Here is a 19648-nt window from a genome sequence, read left to right as displayed (position 1 = left end):
GCATTATTAGCACTGGATTTAACCTCTTAATAAAGAGGTTTAAAAATTTTATTATGTTCAGTCTATGTTTTGCCAAGTTTAAATATTTTATGTATTTAAATACCAAACCATAAGGTTGGTGAAATAATTTTTACTTGTTTTACATTTTGTCACACATGGAAATTGGTATTTTAAAATTTTTAAATGAAATCGGTAAAGTACACATATATCCTCAAATGCAATTGAGGAATTTTTAAAATATGGCAAACTCTTAGATCAGATCTTGCTGGTTAAGCAATGTAAGACTGGTCTCTTGGAAACTGATTCATACTCTAGGCTGCTGGGATACTATGGAGTAAGTAGCTATGCTCATTCCACGTTGTCTCCTTGAGACATGTTTATGCTTCAAACATATCTAGTGTTTTGTTCACGATTTGAATATAGATTCTGACTAGTATAGGTGTAGGGTTTTTCTGTTTTTGTTAGTCTTTTCATATAGCTGACTCTATTCATGTTCTTAGTTTCATTTTGGAAAATTGCATGAATAATACCCTGAAGCTTTGCTTCATCCTTCTCCTCTGGGTTAGACATGAATATCCTCAACACTTTTCAAGGGTTGGACTGGCTTTATAAAAAGCTCATTTTGGAGTGCCTGTCCCTCCCTAGGTTAATACAATATGCACTTGTATTTGTATAGCACTTCTTTTAGGTTTCTCTTATCTGCTGACTCTATTATCTCTCACTTGCATGGAAATGTGGTACGGAACCAAATAATATTTCGGTCACTGTAAAGATAGTGGGAAAACAGAATGAAGGTTTCTGTAAGCACATACTTTACTGAGTGGCAGCAAAATGGTTCAAAATATTTTTTAAGTAAAACTTTTATTTCCTTGAATGCAAATTCAAATGAGGACATTTGTTTATTTTTGGTTTAAGAGAAAAACAAATTTTATTTGCAAATATTTCCATGTTTGCAAATAGACAGAATATCTTGATATTCTAGAAATGACAACCAATGCCTCTCAGTATTAGTGATCTTCAATTGCTCTATCTATTATGAAAAAAAGTGATTAACAGTGAAGTTTTTCTGGGGCAGAAGAAAAGCTTATCTAAAACTCCTAAGAAGAAAGATAAGTCAATTTTTCTCCTCTTAAATTCTATTGGAACCAGAATGGATCTTCAGCTAGGAAACAAGGTATAAGCTTACTGGTATTTAAGGTAAGTGCCCATTCCGAGCTGTTCTGTCTGCTCTGATTGGTCAGTGATGCTGTCTGTACCAGTTGAATGTCTTAAATACCATCTCTGCTTAGAACATTGACTATAATGGTCATTTTTAAGGAATGGATGCTAAGGTAAAAGGTAAACCTGTTAATGCCAATAAAGAAAATTAATACTTTTTTTTTCTGATAGCATGCTTTTTTTTTACCTATAGGATCAGAACATAATACCTGAAAATTTGCCAGCACCAACAGACAAATATAAACTAAAATATCAGCAGTGTAAAACTGAAATGAAAGAGGGCTATAAGCAGTATAGTCAGAGAAATGCAGAAAATACAAAATCAAATGTTACATATAAACAGTCTCCAAGAAACAAGAGAGATGAAAAGGTAATGTATGAGGCTTTAAAAAATTCTAATGACATTTAAAGAAAACTGCACATATTACAGAAATCTCTTTTTGTGTGACATGTCTTGCTATTAGTCATAATAAGTATAATAGCTAACATTCATTTCTGCATATCAAGGACTGTTGTAAATATTTTACTTACATTGACTAGTTTGTTTTTCACAACAAATTTAAAGGGTTATTGTCATCATTTTCTGACAAAAAAGTTATAGCCATATAGTTTTGTCACCTTTTCTCTGTTGGAAGTTTTTCACGTACCTTGGGATTAGAAATAAGACAGTATTAAGTATTTTGTTGACATAGCTGTCTTGAACTCAGTTGGTCTGACAGTCTAAATTTTGAAATTGATTAAGTGATTTGAGACTTTATAGTGATCCTGTTTTGTGCAAAAACTACCATCACTTCATTACTGTCTTTTGTCTCATTATGGGAAATGATTTTTTAACATCATGTGTTGCTGAAATTGTTATGTTTTTATGTAGTATTAGGTATAAATTCACTTAATGAATATAATAATAAATTAAACATAATTGTAATGGCTTTCATAATCATACAGAAAAAGTCAATCTTGATTTTTAGAAGGAATAATTTGAAAAACATGATACTAGTGGCCATAAAGAAGAGAATTTTTAATTTTACTTTTAATAGATAGAATTTTTAATTCAGTTAACTTTCTATAAGAGTAATGTGTTTCCAGGGAAGTTTTAATGTTGTATTTGCTTAGCATTTTCCTGTAGGTAAATAATAATAAATTTATAAGTAGGTATGACATTTCAGCTATTTTTTAATCCATGTAGGAACTATCTAGAATTAAATAAATCACACAATGATTAGCTGAAAGAGTAACAAAATTAATGGGATTATTTGATCTTTCTTATTTTGAAAACATTTTTCCAGACCCAAATATAAACACAGAAATATCATAATCTGGTGTCTATAATACTAGGCAAGATAATTTCATAACCTTTTAGCATCTCACCATGTATTGTTTGCAGGATATACCAAATTATATTTAGATCACTGTACAGATGTTGGGAAAACAGAATGAAAGTTTCTGTAAGCACGTGCCTTACTGAGTGGCAGCAAAATGGTTTAAAATATTTTTTAAGTAAAACTTTTATTTCCTTGAATGCAAATTCAAATGAGGACTTTTTTTACTTTTGGTTTAAGGGAAAAACAAATTTTATTTGCAGATATTTCCATAAAATTGGTAAGTATTTATGTAGTAAGAATAAAGAGTTCTATATAAGCCAATATGCACATAAATTCTTCTGGAAAATATGCTATTTTGCCACTTTGATTTTTTAGAATCTATATTAAAGGTGTGAAATTATTAAGTTTAATATGTTTTTAGTGGTCTTATAGAAGAACTTCTAGTTAAAAAGCATTTCTGTAGATTCTCTATATAATAATTTTGTACTTAAGGGGTTTGAGGAACTTATTTGATATCTTTTTAAATGTATATCATTATCAGAATCAAAACTGCTATATAAATGGCCTAGTAGTAAATTCTATTACAATTACATGAATTAACACTAGTAATCTCTGGAAATAGAAGATATCCCTGATATCAGAAATATGAGCCCCTCATTAAAGCAGAGATCAACATGTAAATTGATTCTCTTTACTGGTAAAGCAAAGCTAAAATTAGAAATATTTAGGATCCAGGGCAAGAACTAAAGGCTATCGTTGCTAACTAATCAGTATGATACATGAGTCAACTGATAATCAGTTGAACTGTAAAATAGAAGTTTTACTCTGCTTGATTCTTGTCTTCATTCATTTTGTGTTGTTATAAAGAAATACCCGAGGCTGGGTAATGTATAAAGAAAGAAGGATTTATTTGGCTTCTTGAGTCTGTTGGCTAGAAAGTTGAAGATTAGGCACTTGCTAAGGGCTTCAGGTTGCTTTTACTTATGACGGAAGGTCAAGGGAAGCCAGCATGTGCAGAGATCACATAGCAACATAGGAGGCAAGAGAGCATGCGGAGGTGCCAGGCTCTTTTGAACAACCAGCACTCTTGGGAAATAATAGAATGAAAACTCACTCACCTCCGAGGGACAATACTGATCTATTTACAAGAGATCGACCTCCATGACCCAAACACCACTCCAACACTGGGGATTAAATTTCAACATGAGGCTTAGAGGGGACAAACATCCAAACCATGGCAATTCTAATGGTAAATTTCCTTTGCTGAGTTTTCCTTCCACTTACTATAAAGGGTGATGAATCTCTTGTTGTCAGATTGTTTTGTTACCTAAAATGCAAACTTATGTGTACATATATATTTTTAAAATAATGAAACATCTTGAAATTAAACATGAAAATCATTAAACTTCAATTTTGTAGAAAATAATCTTTATTTCCTAATTGTACTTATCATTATTCATTTCAAATACCTCTTTTTTCACTCTAAAAAGACTTTTAGTTTTAGAAATGATCAATATAATTTATTCCTTTATTATTTATTCTTTCAACACATAGTTACTGAATGCTTAACTTTATGCAATACCCCTGTCCAGGCACTGGGGGTAAGTCAGTGAATAAAACAGACAAAAATTTCTGCCTCTAAAGAGCTTATATTCTAATGGAAGGAAATGGCAAGGAGAAAAAAAAATCAATCAATGGAATGATTAATCAGTCAACCCAGCTTGTATGACACATGGTGAAAAGTGTGGTGTATAGAAGGGATCCAGGAAAGTCAGGGCTTTGGGTATGGGATAGCAACTTCTATAGGATCACAGGGGAGACCTTTAGATAAGATAGCATTTTAGCATACACCTGAGGAGCAGGCTAGTCAGGAGAAACTCTGTGTCATGAAGTAGGAGTGTTTAAGAAATATGGAGGAGGACAGTGTGGTCAAAGGAGGGAGAGCAAGGGAGAGATGGAAGGAGGTTGGTCAGAGAGTTAAAGGGAGTTTGGGAGGCAGATCAGGGAGGCCACACAAGCCAAGGGAGGACTTTGCCTTTTTCTGTGAGGCAGAAAGCTACTTTGTTCTTTTGAGGATGGGCTTTATTGATAATAGGACAAAGATAAAAGCAGGAAGACCTTTGAGGAGAATGTCACAATAATCCAGGCAAAATTTGACAATGATGGCTTGGACCTAGGTGATGGTAGCTTCAGACTTGGAACTTCATAGTGCCTCACAAAGTCATATTGTTGACAGATTCTGAAGGTAGGGCTAAGAAGATTTTTGAATGGATTGGTTATAGACTTGAGAGAAAGGGAAGACCGAGAATGACTCTACAAGGGTCAATGTGCAGGACATTAAACCAGGCACAGAAAGACAAATACTCTATGTTTTCACTTACATGTGGACTCTAAAAAAGTTGAACCCACAGAAGCAGAGAGTAGAATATTGGTTGCCAGGGACTCGGGGGGAGGGGTTGGGAAAATGGGGACTTGGTGAACAGATGTGAACTTTCAGTTATAAGATAAATAAGTTCTGAGGAACTGCTGTATTTGTGGTGATTACGGTTAATCATACTGTATTTTTTTCCTAGAAATTTGATGAGAAAGCAGATTTTAAATGTCTTAACGACACACACACACACATATACGCAGACAAATACAAATGGTAACTATGTGTGGTGATGGATGTATTAATTGATTGTGATAATGATTACATAATCTATATGTATATCAAATCATCATACTGTACACATTGCATATTTACAATTTTTAATGTCAATTAAATATTTTAAAATAAAAAAAGAATGGATCTAAGGCTTTTGGCCTAAGAGGGTTACCATTAACTGGAGGTAGGGGAAGACTGTAAGGAAGTCTGGTTTTGGGAGGTTGAATTTGAAATATTGAGTGGAAATATCAGTTTTCCTTTTGTAAAAGGTTGAAAACAAGCTGACACAAAATAAAATTATTCTGAAAGTGTTTTCAACCTGAACAAAATACAGTGTTTTGCTTATATTTAAATATATGCATTAAATTAATCTGCTTAATTTACCTGTAAATGCTAAGCATCTTTTTGGTGCCTGTTTAAATAAATCACTATTTAGAAAGAAGTATATTAGTGGGTAAATAAATAAAATGATAAAGTATCTTCATAAATTGATTTTTAAATGCCTAAGCGAGATTCATTATTCATTTATTGAATAAATATTTATCGAGTGCTCACTTTGTGTTATCCTGTTCTGCCACCAGGGATACAGCAGTAAAAATGACAGACAAGGTTCCTGCTTTCATGGAACTTACATTAGGAGAGGCAAGCCATAAATCCTAAACATATATAACAAAATTTTATATAGCAATCAAAGGTCATAAAGACAGAGAGGAGTATTAAGATAGAGTGTGACCTTTCAAGGAAGATCTAAAGTAAGAATAAGCCCTAGGGGGAGGAAATCTTATAATCTATTAAGTTTTTGACAAGTTGCTATTTTATTGGAAACTTTTTTTTTGTTTTGCTGGGGTAGCGTAAACACATCTCATAGTCAAAGAACAATTTGGTATTTATCTCTTTAGCATCCCAAAGAATCTTTTACCTGGAAGGTTACACTCATCTTTTAGTATTTTATTTCTGAATTTAATTTTATAATGGAGTAGACATGCCCACATTTATTAATTTTTCAAAGATTCAGATTGGACAATAATAATAGCTGCTAACTTTTGTTTAATGCTTACTATGTCAAGTAGTTTTTATAAAGTGTTGGACATGTATTATCTCTTAATCCTTTTTGTTTCTGGGGAAGTAGTTCCTATTACTAATTCGCATTTTATCTATGAGTAACCTGAGGCACAGAGAGGTCACCTAGCGGGTAAGTGGAAGAGCTGGATTCAAACATAAGCAATCTGATTTTCAGAGCCTGTACTTTTTAACTGTTGTACAAATAGTCACTGAGATATTCCATGGTTATCTATTCCCATATTTTGTTAAAAACAAACATTCTAAATATGTGTATGATGCTTCGTTTATTTCTTTCATGCATAGTGTGTGCAAGATGGAGAAGCCAACACAGATGACCTTACGACTCTGGATAGGAAAGCCCTCTTACAGCAAGGTTATGCAGACAACCCTTGCGATAAACAACAGAGAGCAAGAAAATTGGATGCAGTAAGTTGTCAGCATTTTTACTTATTTGGTGAGCCGTTAATCTTATTTACTTTCTAAGATTTTAAAGACTGAATGGAATAAATAATTGCAACAATTGAATTTGGACTCGGGTGAATATTCATTAATGGAAAATTGAATCCTCATTTTTATAAATGATTGAATTGTATTTGGTATATATTCTGTAAAAAAATTGTCTTGAATCTTTAGGTGTTTGAAAAATTTAGTTTATACTGTTCAAAATGTGAGTTGGCTGCTATTTATGTTAGTGAGTTTATTTGGTGTCACCCCCTCCCCCAAAAAAGCAGCCTGGTTATTTTTTTGAAGTAATGAGCTCCTAACATTAGATAAATTCAGGCCAGTTAAGGAAATTCCAGAAATAAGTTATTTTTCTTTTTTAGGAAAAGTGAAGCAACACTCCAGATGCTCAATATTAACTTTAAATTATGTCTTTTACAGAATCAGTTAGGTTGGCAAGTCTGGTTTAGACCAGTTCTGGCACAAACAGATAATTAAAACATTTCTGTAATGTTCTGGGGTAAGGGGACCAAGCTGCTTGGAGTTGGAGGTCACTGATCACCCCAGAAACCCAAGTGATTAATGTCTTAGGCATACTTATAACAGATTGTTGGAATGCCAGTGTGGTGGCTCACAAGTTGGGAAAACTCTGGTTTCAATAGCATAAATAGTAACAAAACAATATGGATTTAGTTAGTTACATTACTATTATCATTGAGTGTCAATTCAATGTATATTTTATTTGGGTCACAACCATCCAGAATCAATTATGTTCTGAATTAATAGCAATATATAATCAATCTCTGGACTACGTGAACTGATTTTCTGTGGATGTCCCAAGTTGCAAATTTGTGAGTTCTTTTACTTAAACCACATGCACATTATTTTTTTGGTGCCTATTATTACTTGGATGTTTATGTTTAATAGAATGAATATTATCAGGATTATCCTAAAAATTAAAAAAGCTACTTAATAAGGAAAATAGTGTTTCAAATCAGGCTTATTTTGATATATCCCTGAAATTATATTTGAAATGGGTATTGCAATAATTAAGGCTCATTGGGTATTGTTCTTGATGTAATTCAAAGCAATCTGGATGTTAATGTATTTCTTTTCCTTACAACTACATTATTAGGAGCAATGTATCTAAATTCATTATCAAGTTTTATTTTATTTTGATAGTACTCATTTAACTGTCTCTTCCTTCCCCTAAGGAAATGTTTACATGAGTAAGCTTTCAGGGCATCTGAAATTAGCACCTATTTGTTTTAAAAATGTAGGTGAAAACTTCTTTAATTTTAAACTACTTAAGTGACAATAGAAGCAGTGAAACTACGGTTTTTGTGTCCATCTCATCTAGCTCCTTTGTCATTTTTTAGTGTTGCTAGATCCTTCCATCAGTGTCACTTCTGCTTCTAATCTGTTTTATGTTTACACAGATCTCTAAATCAGTGTGCCTATGGGTTCTAACCTTTCCTACAAATTATAAGCCACCATAAGCTTCAACACTGAAGATGGGCTTTCTGCATGGGCTCTATGGTGTTAATTAATTGCCCCTCTTTGGTTTCTGTCTGGATTTTACATCTGTGTTCAGCCGATGTGGATCTTTTCTGTGTATAATTTTAATGTTTTAGTCAGTGTCCACTTTATGAATCACTCTTAGATATTAAAAAATATACCTTGCTTTACTTTTAGGTTGTGCTAATTTTTAAACATTTTAATTGCTGTTTTAAATTTATTACCAAGTAAAAATCTTATAAAGCATCATGAGCTTAGAGAGTGACACAAGATGTATTAAATAACATAAGCTTTATATAGGACATATTAAATGTGTAAACTACACATTTTGAATTTCTACCAAACTAAAAAACTAGATTTAGTGTAGGCTAAATAATATTTAAATAATGTTAAATAATAATGTTTAATAATAATTTAAACATTATCAATAAATAAAAGTGTTAAATAACCTATATTATGTAGCCTATAATGTAGGCTAAATAAAAGTGTTATTTAACCTACATTAAATTTAGTTTTAACATTCTTATTAAATTTTGGTTTAACATTATTATTAAAACTAAATTTAGGCTGGCCATGGTGGCTCATACCTATAATCCCAGCACTTTGGGAGGCAGAGGCTGGTGGAGCACTTGAGACCAGGAGTTCGAGACCAGCCTGGCCAACATGGTGAAACCCCGTCTCTACTAAAAATACAAAAGTTAGCCAGCCGTGGTGGCATACACCTGTAGTCCCAGTTACTCGGGAAGCTGAGGCATGAGAATCACTTGAATCTGGGAGGCGGAGGTTGCAGTGAGCTGTGGTAGTGCCACTGCACTCCAGCCTGGGCAACATAGCAAGAGCCTGTCTCAAAAAAAAGCCAAAAAAACTAAATTTAGTGTAGGCTAAATAGCATTTAAATAATTGTGCCCAACTTTTCCAATTTTCTTACAAGTTTTTACTTTTTGTTTTTATGATATGTCTTTAGACATTCTTATTTGATATTTTGTCTCAATTTTAAATAAAGCACTTTTTCTAAGGTTACAAAGCCTCTATCTTAATTTCATTTATTGGAGTGATCAATGGGGATGACAGTAATTTACATTCTAAAAATAGAACAAGCTTTATTTTGACCTCTTAATTTTTTAACCTCTTTTGTTTGCCTTTCTAAAGATACATTTTAGTCATTATAGCTGCATGATAATATAATTGGAATTGAATGATTACCAGTATTTCAATTAGATATGACCTAAAAAATAGTAAAAATAGTTTCAGATGAATTGGAAAAGTGAAAAATAGTATTAAGAAAGCTTAATCAAGCTAGTAATTGAGAAAAGTTTATTAAATATTATTGATGCATTATATACAGAGAAAATATTACACCTTTGATGAGGAGAGTTTTTGTTTGTTTTTCCTTGTTTTAGATATTTTATGAAAGGTCGAACAATTCAAACTCAGTTTTGCCTTCTTTTGCTGTGAGTAGTGTTAGACTAAGCTTATTTTGTGTCAGTGTTGGTAGCCTTGTTGGAGCAGGTTAAGATACCTTTTGCAGGACATCTCTTGAGGGGAGGAATAGAGTGGAAGGATGCCATAGTCTCTTTTTCCTTTAGTCTGCTCCATAAAATGCAAAGGCAGCTCATGAAAATTCTGATTATTTTTACTGAAATTTAAGTGTATTATTTCTTAGAAAATAAATGATATTTGTAGATTAAATGATCGAAATTTAAATTTAGTAATGATGGAAAGTAATCTATAATCTATAATAGTAATCTATTTCCATCTATATCTAAGATGGAAATCAGAGATATTTAATTTATGTTTTAGAACTTTTGTGTTAAGTATTGTATGGTTCTGCTTTATGGATGGTGAAATTGTCTTTATTTAATCTTCCCAGGAAATTGTGGCTGCAGAGAAGAAGAAACAGATTGTTGCAGAGCAAGTGATGACAGACCACTTATCTAGGTGAGAATTAGCAACTGGTAATAGAAATCAATGCAGAAAGTTTTCATTAAATTTCTTTTCATGCATGACACTCATATCCTTGGTCAATTAAAGGGTGGCTAACTCAGAGGTTCCCAAACTTTCTCTGTTCACTGCACCGTTAATGTTTTAGTATTTTTTTTTTCACAGCACTCTTAGATGAATAGAAATACCTAACAGTTCTATTTGTTAAGTATTTTTCTCTAAACAACTTAATAAATATTTATTTCCTAACAACTGATGACCATTTAAAAAATAATACACATAAATTGAAAGAAGATATCCTTACTTTATTCTTACTAAGGATCTGTATGCAACTTATGGGAACTGCACAGTGTCTCAAATCCTAGAATCATTTACAATGCTGCCACTTTCACTTTATATTCCATATTGATTTTCACCTGATATTTGCTTTTTATCATAGCAACTATGGAAAACTCAGCTCTGCAAAGATGTAACATCATTGAAGGAGCTGTCTTGTTGAAACTGTGAACTACCCTGAGGCTGAACTAGTAGTTTACTTGGTGTGCAAGTGATGTCAAGTATCACTGAGTTTCCCTCAAAAAGTGAAAATATCCCATAGTGCCCCTGTGAGTTCACTGTGGTACCTCAGGGTTCCTTGGTGCAGTTCGAGAACTGCGAGACTGTTAAGAATTTTAAAACCCCTTAGAAAACTAAAGTTTTAACATATGCAGTGCTGAATTGCTTGATAATATGGAACTATGCTAGAATTTCTGAAGAGGTTGGAATAATCTACTTCAAGGAAAAAGTAAGACTTAGCTTTGAAAAAACTGTTTAGTTATGTGGCAGAAAGAATGCATGACAGAAAGAATGATGGGTGTTTCTACATACATGTTTTTCAGTAAATTCTTTGAAATAATTATACCCAGAGTCTCCCATGTCCCTCCTTCCATTGTCTCATGAACTTAGTGTTTTCACCTCCACCATCCATGCCTCCAACAACTTTTTTCCATAAGTAGTGACATCCATATCGCTAGACTAATCATTTCTCAGTTCTCATTTACTTGACCCATCTGCAGCAGCTGTCTCATTTGAACTTTATTTTCTTTGAGGCAGGTTTTTTTTTTTTTTTTTTTTTTTTTTTTTTTCTGCATGGCTTCCTGCACATGACACTTGACTGTTCTCCTACCTTTCTCCCATTCTCAGAATCTCTCCTGGTTCTTCTTCATCTTCCCTACGTGGGTGTGCCCAACAGCTCAGTTCTTGGACCTCTTTTATGTTTGCTTTTTAAGTGAACTCATCCAGTATCATGCCTTTAAAAACCACCTATATTCTGATGCTTCTCTAAGATTTCAATTTAACTTTCTTCAATCTGGGTGTCTGAAATTTTATTGCCCTCTCTTCCTCCGTGACCAAATCTTTAATTTTCCTCCATGGTAACTCAATTCTTCATGTTACTAAGACCTAAAATCCTGGTGATGCTTTGATCCCTTTCTTTCTCTCAAATACTATATCCAGCTTGTCAACAAACACGCTCAGTCCTACCATCAACATAGATTTACTCCCTCTGCTGCCACCATCCTGTTCAAACTTATTTTGTGTGTCTCCTGGATTATTTCAGGGACTACTTAACTGGCCTCATTGTTTCCGCATTTGCCTCTTACTGGTTTATTTTCAACCCGGCACCCCATAGTTAATCCATTAAAAGGCAAGCCAGATAAAACCTTCCAGGAATTTCTCATTTTAATCATAGTGAAACCTACAAGGCTCACGTATTAATTATGTGTCACCACAAAACTCAGTAGCTTAAAAGAACAGTAATTTTTGCTCATGTGTCTTTAGGTTAGCTATCAAGGCTTGCCATGGCTGGAAGGGCCTTACTTTTTATTTTGACCAGTTGTATATGGGCAAAAGCAATGGTCTTAGGTTTGATCTTAGGCTTTAAATGATCTCATGTGTTTCCATTTGCCCTTTAGTGCTTCTGCCACCTTTGAGAGAAGAACACTGCTTGGCTAGCCTGGTAGTCTCAAGAAAAAGGTCCTTCTACAAATGCCACTGAGCTACTTAGCCGAGACCATCCTAGATAAACAGATTTCCAACCAACCCGCATTTGCATGAGTTAGTTCAGTTGAGATTAGCAGAGTCATATAGCTGTGTGTAACTGACCAAAGCAAGTCAAAAGCTCAAGGTTAAGGGGTGAGAAAGTACATACCACCTATAATGAGGCCATAGCAAGGATATGGATCAGGATTACTAAAAAATTTGGGCCAATAACACAGTCTATCCAAGCCCACCATTGGACCTTGGACCTTGGACTTCTCTCCCTCTTACCTATTCTCCTCTAGCCATTTGACTTATCCCTGTTCTGGAACATACCAGGTTCCGTTCCTGTCTTAGGTACTTTGCATTTATTTTCCCCTCTTATTGGAATGCCTTTTCCCCAGAAATTTACATGTCTGCTTACTCATTTTAGCTCATATCTTTCCTTAGAAGTCACCTTGGTGAGGCCAACCTTGGCTTCACCATAAATAAACCATAAATAAATTTAAATAAATAAATTGATGATAAATAAATTTATGATCCCTTGCTCAAAACTTCGTATCTTCTTACCATTTCTTTTTTTCTTCCACAGGGGCATGTAATTCATGTTGTATTTTCTCTGTTTATCATGTTAATTGTCTTTCAGCCTCTTCAGAATGTGAGCTTCATGAGGGCAGAGCACTTTGGAAGTTTTGCTCACTATTACGCTCCCATTGCCTAGTCTAGTAGCTGTATAGTAAAACTTGTTGAATAGGCAAATGGATGAATGAACTGGAAAAGAGGACTTAAATACAGTCAGCAGAATTTGGTTTTAGGTTTAGCTATGTGACTAATTCACTGTTTGAGCTTTCATATTTTCCTTCTCTATGTCTTGATTTTTGCTTCTGCCAAATTAACATTAAGATTTCTTATAACTCTAACATTCTGTGTATGTATATTTAACACAGAACTGATAAATAAAGTGTGAGAATAGAATAGGTGCCACTTTTTTATAAATGCCAGCCTTTTTCATTTGGGAATTTAAAAAATATCTTAATGCTCAATTTAAAAAGAAGATTTAGAGATTTAGTTCCTAACTTGGCACACAAATGAACAGAATCTACAGTATATGGTAGAGATGACTAAAGCTTTTCCTGAATGTTCCAGCAATTGAAATAACTCAATAAATTCATAAGTTCTTCTATCTTTGAATTGCTGTTTCATTTTCATAGTTTTGAAGGTTCATGATACCCTTTAAAAAATGTCTACTCATTTATTCTTTTATCCAGTTAATCATCAAATTTATTCAGATTTAGGTTTTTGCCAGGCAAGTAGAAAAAGCCAGAGAGGGCAAGATTGTTAAAAGGTGTGTACAGGATTATATTTTGATGAATCATGGAACCCAACCTGGTTAAGGAGGAAAGTAAGTGTTACTGGATGGTGCCGTGTAGTTCCAGGTTTTTGCTGTCCTGAACAAAGAACTGGACGAGACGCACGCAGATAGCAAAGCAAAGCAGCAGAAGTGTATTAAGCGCAGTATTACACTCTCGGAGTGGGGGAGCGGACTGAGCTCTGTGAGATGAAATCTACCTTAGTTTGGTACTTTGGGTCCTTTTATGTGTTTTTTTTGTTTTCTTCTCTTGCCAAGGATGCCTAATCTCTAGCCCGTGTCTGCCTTTTGATTGATAGATGTTGCTTAATTTGGCCCTTGTGTGCTTGTATGTCATCTCCATCCCATAATTCTAAGTATATGCGTGATACGCAGTCCATATGCATGAACCTTAAGTAGCTAATTACCATATTGGGTCATTTTAAGCATACTTCTTTTTAATGAGCATGCCCATCTCTGAGGAGCTGCCCCTGACAGGTTTGGTCCAAACCTAGCTGGCCATGGGGGCTCCTTACCCACTTTTTTTTTTTTTGAGACCGAGTCTCGCTCTGTCGCCCAGGCTGGAGTGCAGTGGTGCGATCTCAGCTCACTGCAAGCGCCTTACTCACTTTTTTATCTCACTTTTGTTTTGGCTGCTGAACCTCTGCTTCTTATCTCGCTTCTTGCTCAGTCACCCCTTCACCTTGTTTCTGCTCTCATGCTTTTACTCATTCTGTTCTTTATCCAACTTTTAATTCCTTTTGCTATTTTCCTGCATCATTTCCCCTATTTTCCTGCCATAAGGATATGAGGATAACCTATCATTCTTACCCTTAAAATAATATTAATAACAACAATAACAAATCAGAACTATTACCAGTGGAGGGTGTCCAGGTTCTTTGCACTTTGAACAAAGAATTGGACAAAACACAAAAGCAAAGCAAGGAAAGGATGATGCAACAAAAGCAGAGATTTATTGAAAATGAAAGTATACTCCACAGGGTGGGAGCAGCCCAAGCAAGTGGCTCAAGGGCCTGATTGCAGAATTTTCTGGGGCTTAAATACCCTCTAGAGGCTTCCCATTGGTTACTTGGTGTACATGTAAATGTATGTAATGACAAATACATACATACATTTCTTTCTACTTTATCTATTTACATACTTTGTCTATGTAAATGAAGAAGTGGCCTGCAATCAATCTAATTGGTTGTGGAAAGTGACCAATCAGAAGCTAAAGTGAAGTTACAAAGTTACACCCTATGCAAACATCTGATTGGTCATGGAAAGTGACCAATCAGAGGCTGACGTGAGTTACAAAGTTATCCTCCTATGCAAATTTAGACTTGGCCCACAACCATCGTGACTGGTCTTGGGAGGGGACCAATCAGAGGTATTTTCAATTTTTCATCTGCCACACACAAAGGGGGGTGGTTGCAAAGGGAGTAGCCTCTGGTCCTTTTGTTACTTGGGTGTGGAAAGTTGGGGTTTTCCTTTTGATTTAGTTCTAGGAAGTCAGTGTGAATGGACTTTAGGTTTCCTGCCTCCAGACCCTATTCTTCTACCTTAAAAACACAATGACACCTATGTTCCTTATATTATTAATTGAATCTCATTTCACATTGTTCAGTTACTATAGATCTTTCTACTTGGTGACCTCAAATCCAATTAGTTTTCTAGTTCTGTTGGTGTTTCTTGAATTTGTTCTTTCTACTTTGTCTATTTATTTACTTATTATTTTTTTTTGTTTATGTTCTCTTGTATTTATGTATTTTATAGCTTTGGGGTACATGAGATAATTTAACAATATAATTTGTAAAGATCAAGTCAGTGTACTTGGGATATCCATAACCTTAAATATTTGTCTTTTCTGTATGTTAGAAACATTTGAATTATTATCTTCAAGCTACTTTAAAATGTGCTATATATTATTGTAACTATAGTCACCCTACTGATCTATGGAACACTGGATCTTTTTTCCTTGATCAAACTGTGTGTTTACTGCCACCTTAGTGCAGACCCTTACTATCACTTTTCTAGCCCATTGCAATGCCACCTGATGGGCTGGCTATCATGCCTCTATATTTATTCATATTCAGTAAAATATGCAGTAAAAGGGGAATTAGGAGGCGAAGCCTCAACTATTGAGTGCTTCTATAATACTTAGTAGATTATAGGTACTCTCCTAAACAATATGTATATGTTAACTAATTTATTTAATCTTCACAGCATTTCTGTGTGGGAGATACCATTATTCTTTCTTTTATTAATGAGAAAACTTTGGCCCAGAGCAAAATGACCAGATAAGGCTACACAGCTAATTATCACGGCAGGCAAGGATTGAATCCAGGCAGTCTAGTTGCAGAGTCTGTACTCTCCTCTATTACAATGTGTGCTGTCCTCAGGTGTGTCCTCACTGTGCTGTCTACTCCTGTGGCCGTACACATATTGTTCCTCTGCTTGTGGTACCGTTACTCCTTCTCCTCTGAGTGCTAACTTGTACTCAATTTTTTTTTTGGATTATGTCATAAGAATCTTTAATGTTTACTTTAACATTGACTCCTGGTGGGGTTGAAAATGTGTTTAGTAAAGTGTGCCAAGTGCCCACATTGAGGCCAGTTCCGCTCAAATCAGTTCACTCTGTGAGGATGTTTTCTGTGCCCAGCAAGGTCATGAAGAGAGGGGCCTTGACTTTTCTCTTGGTTAGGCCAGCTTTGCTGGTGAGTTCTTCCAAACTTTCCACGCAGCCTACCCCAATACACATCATCAGTCCCATACGAAAGAATAAGATGGAAACTTTCTCAATATATTCATCGGTTTAGCACGTCTCTGGTACAAAAATCCAAGAAAGGTAGCACGAAAGCGAAAGTGCCAACCAAACATACTTATAAACAAACATGCGTATGTCCTAAACACTACACAGTAGTACCCAAATGACAACATTGCATTAAAAGTTGTAAAAGCGCTGTACTGTAAAGTTACACGTGAATACTGCACTGTAAATCCTGAATACTCTAGTGACCCACCCCCACCCTTCCACAGGCCTGGTGAGGGTCAGAAACCATTCATCGGCCTCCAGACCTTGCTAGTCCTCAGAGACACTGTTACAGGAGCAGTAGGCAGTGGGATTAGCCTCCCGCAGAGCTCTGGCCTCCTCCATAGCTTCCCAGTATCCGGAAGGCCTGCCTGGCCAGGGACTCCATGATTTTCATGTTCGTAATTTCGCGGCCGGCCCGGGAACCCCAGAAGGACTCATACACCAGCTGCTCCAAGTACAGGCCGGGCCGGTACTTCAGGTAATTCTGCTGGACGAACTCCTCGGTGATGAGCTTCCGCACGTTCCCGAAGGTGGAAGGTAGAGTGCTTCTTCCAGGGCCGCAGCCCCAGGACGCGCAGCACGTTCCAGACGGAGCTGTCTCTGGCGCCGCGGCCCTTCAAGTAGAATGAGGCTCAGGATCATGTGAGCAGGAGGCCTGTCAGGACCCTGCTGTTGCTCAGAGCCACCCTGTCCAGCTCCTTGGGCTCCAGCGCTTTGACCAGAGCAGACTCCATGGTGTGGAGGTTGGACAGCCTCAGGTTCAGCCTCTGCGTTGCATCCCGAACACCTGGGCGAGGATGAGGCTGGTGAGCCTGAAGATGCCCCTCCATCACTAATTGTAGCTGCCGACGACATCCTTCACCATGTCTGGAAACCAGATGGTCATCTTCTTCTGGTCCTTGACTCGCACGTACCACACGAGCTCGTCGTGCGCCTTCTGCAGCAGCTGTGCCGGGCGAGACTGGGCCGTGCTAGGGCTCTGGTGGGCGCCGCCCTTCTCCACGGCCTGCTGCTGAGCCTTCGGGTCGCTCGGGGCCTGGGGCAGTGGTCGGGTCTCCAGGAGGGCTCTGCGGCTCTGCCAGGGTCGCGGACGGAGGAACGCCTACTGGAACCCTAGGGTTGCTATGCACCTCGGAGCTGGAGGCCTCGGCTGCAAAGTTGGGGTCGCTCAGATCCTTACTTTGTTTCAACAGGTCTGCGCCCTCTGACAAGAGCCTCTGCGTCCAGGAGCACTTTGAGTCTGCCCTCCCTCCGCCGACTCCTGGAGAGGAAGTCTTGTAGTCTCACCTTTTAAGAATCAGTGCAAATATCTCCTCTTCTAGGATGCCTTTCATAAACTCTTCTCTATGTCTTCTAGGAATTAAGTTATTCTCTTCTATGTTTGTTCATTGAATTTCTGTTGTGGCATTTATGACTTTATATTCTTATTTTACTTTACTTGTGTTCTCTCCTACACACCTCCCACATGATCAGAAACCAGCACTGTGTCTGCTTGTTTAAAGAATAGTAAAATAAAAACATGGAGCTCTTAGCTCCCTCTGAAATTTCATTTCAGTTTTAGATAATACTTCTGGAAAAAGAGATAGGAATATTTACTTTCTTATGGAAAATATTTTTTAATAAATTTGTTTAATAAAAATATTCTGCCAGTGTTGTAAATTTGCATTTGGTATATGAGCTTTTAGAACTGCTTATAAATATGTGAATTTTAAAGTAATGCATGATCATATTTAATTGTTGGACTTTTTATTTTCCTGTATAGGGCTGTAATCAGTGATCCAGAACAAAATTTGGCCATTGAGCAAAAAGAAAGTGATCATATCCTTCCAGATTCAAAGATGACACCTCTTCGATTTAGAAAAAGAACACTACATGAAACAAAGTAAGAAGATTTTAATTACATAAAATGAGGATGCACTATGTTCTAAAAGTATTTTTAAAATGTACTTCTGTGTCTAGCTGGAGCTTTTGTGTTTGTTTCACTTTTTTCTATATAAAGAAAAGTGGAATTTTTTAAGTTCAGCTCCCAGTTCTGCTACTTTATGATATTAGGGGCAATACCTTATTTTACTCTCTTTGCCCTCCAGATTTTTTATTTGTAATTTAGGGGAGAAAAAAGCCACAACCTTTGGAAATAATGGTTGTGAAAATGTATCATATAGTTACCGAGACATTTTACGTGTGCTATATAGACTGGCTAAATCTCATTGGCATATTAAAACTTGGTATTGACTATAAGATTTTTTTTGCATTTTACATTGTAGCTTTTTCAGCCTTAGAATTGGTGTGATCTTTTACAATCCTCTGATGCTGTCCACTTAAATTCTTCAACGGTTTCACTGACATCTAACCTCAGCTTTAGCAGACATTAAAAAATCTACCAGTACCCACAGTAGCTTTTTTATATTTTCAGACTACTGTAATTCTTAGTACTTTCTTATCTTTTTTTAATCGTTTTGTCTCATTCTTATTTTCTGAAAGCCGTTGCTTTCATCCATTTAAATATTTGGAAGCATTATGTATTAGTTTCCTATTGCTGCTGTAACAATTACCATGAGCTTATATTCAAAAACACAGATTTGTTCTTTAATTGTTCTGGAGTTCAGATGCCTAAAATCAAGGGATTGATAGGGCTACATTCCTTCTAGAGGTTTTAGAGGTGAAGCTATTTTCTTGCCTTTTGCAGCTTCTAGAAGTTGCCTTCATTCCTTGGCTCATGGCCCCTTCCTCCATCTTCAAAGTCTTCAATAGCTGGTCTCATGCTGCATCATTCTGGCACTCTTTTTCTATAGATACATTTCTCTCTACGTTCCTCCAATAAGGACATGTGTGAGTGCATTGAATCTACCTGGATAATCCCAATAATCTCTCCATTTTAATGTTCTTAATTTATCACATATGCCACATCCCTTCTATCATATAATGTATTCCCATGTTCCAAGGATTAGGATGTAGACATGTTGGGCCAGAGGAGGTCATCATTTATGTACCACACATCTAAACTTTCCTTTTTAAAACTAAACTTTCATTGAAATAAAACGTACATTCACAGTGCATAAATTTTAGGTGCACAACATAGGAATTATCAAAAACAGAACAACACTCATGTACCAAATGCTCAGATCAAGAAACAGACAATTGCCAGTACCCCACAACCTCCCCTTATGCTGCCTCCCAGTTACTATTCATTTCCCCTGCTATACCAGGTTAACCTCTCTATCTTAATATCATAGATTAGAACTGCCTGGTTGTGAAATTTATGTAAATGAAATTACAAGAAATCTAGACTCTGTGTCCAGCTTGTTTTTTTCTCTCTAATG

The 19648-nt window shown here is 35.9% G+C and overlaps 1 protein-coding gene and 1 pseudogene across 13 annotated transcripts in view; one reads left to right on the top strand and one right to left on the bottom strand.

Annotated features, from left to right (window-relative positions):
- Window positions 1-19648, top strand: part of CAPS2 (calcyphosine 2) — a 122765-nt gene that overhangs the window by 75821 nt on the left and 27296 nt on the right. For 11 of the 13 annotated variants that reach the window (XM_063712195.1, XM_063712194.1, XM_054527404.2 and 8 more), the window contains 4 exons: window positions 1412-1588; window positions 6553-6675; window positions 10079-10146; window positions 18091-18210. In XM_063712195.1, coding sequence (XP_063568265.1) covers window positions 1412-1588; window positions 6553-6675; window positions 10079-10146; window positions 18091-18210 — 488 coding nt within the window. Of the gene's footprint in view, window positions 1-173; window positions 1198-1411; window positions 1589-6552; window positions 6704-10078; window positions 10147-18090; window positions 18211-19648 lie in introns of those variants that run through there. The other 2 variants (XM_054527408.2, XM_024257465.3) reach the window with 2 other exon arrangements.
- On the bottom strand, window positions 16479-18050 carry LOC103892090 (necdin-like; annotated as a pseudogene).

Source organism: Pongo abelii, chromosome 10 (assembly GCF_028885655.2).
Source record: "Pongo abelii isolate AG06213 chromosome 10, NHGRI_mPonAbe1-v2.0_pri, whole genome shotgun sequence".
NCBI lineage: Eukaryota > Metazoa > Chordata > Mammalia > Primates > Hominidae > Pongo > Pongo abelii.
The sequence above is the reverse complement of the archived record's forward strand: the minus strand, read 5'-3'. Positions and strand labels throughout refer to the sequence as shown.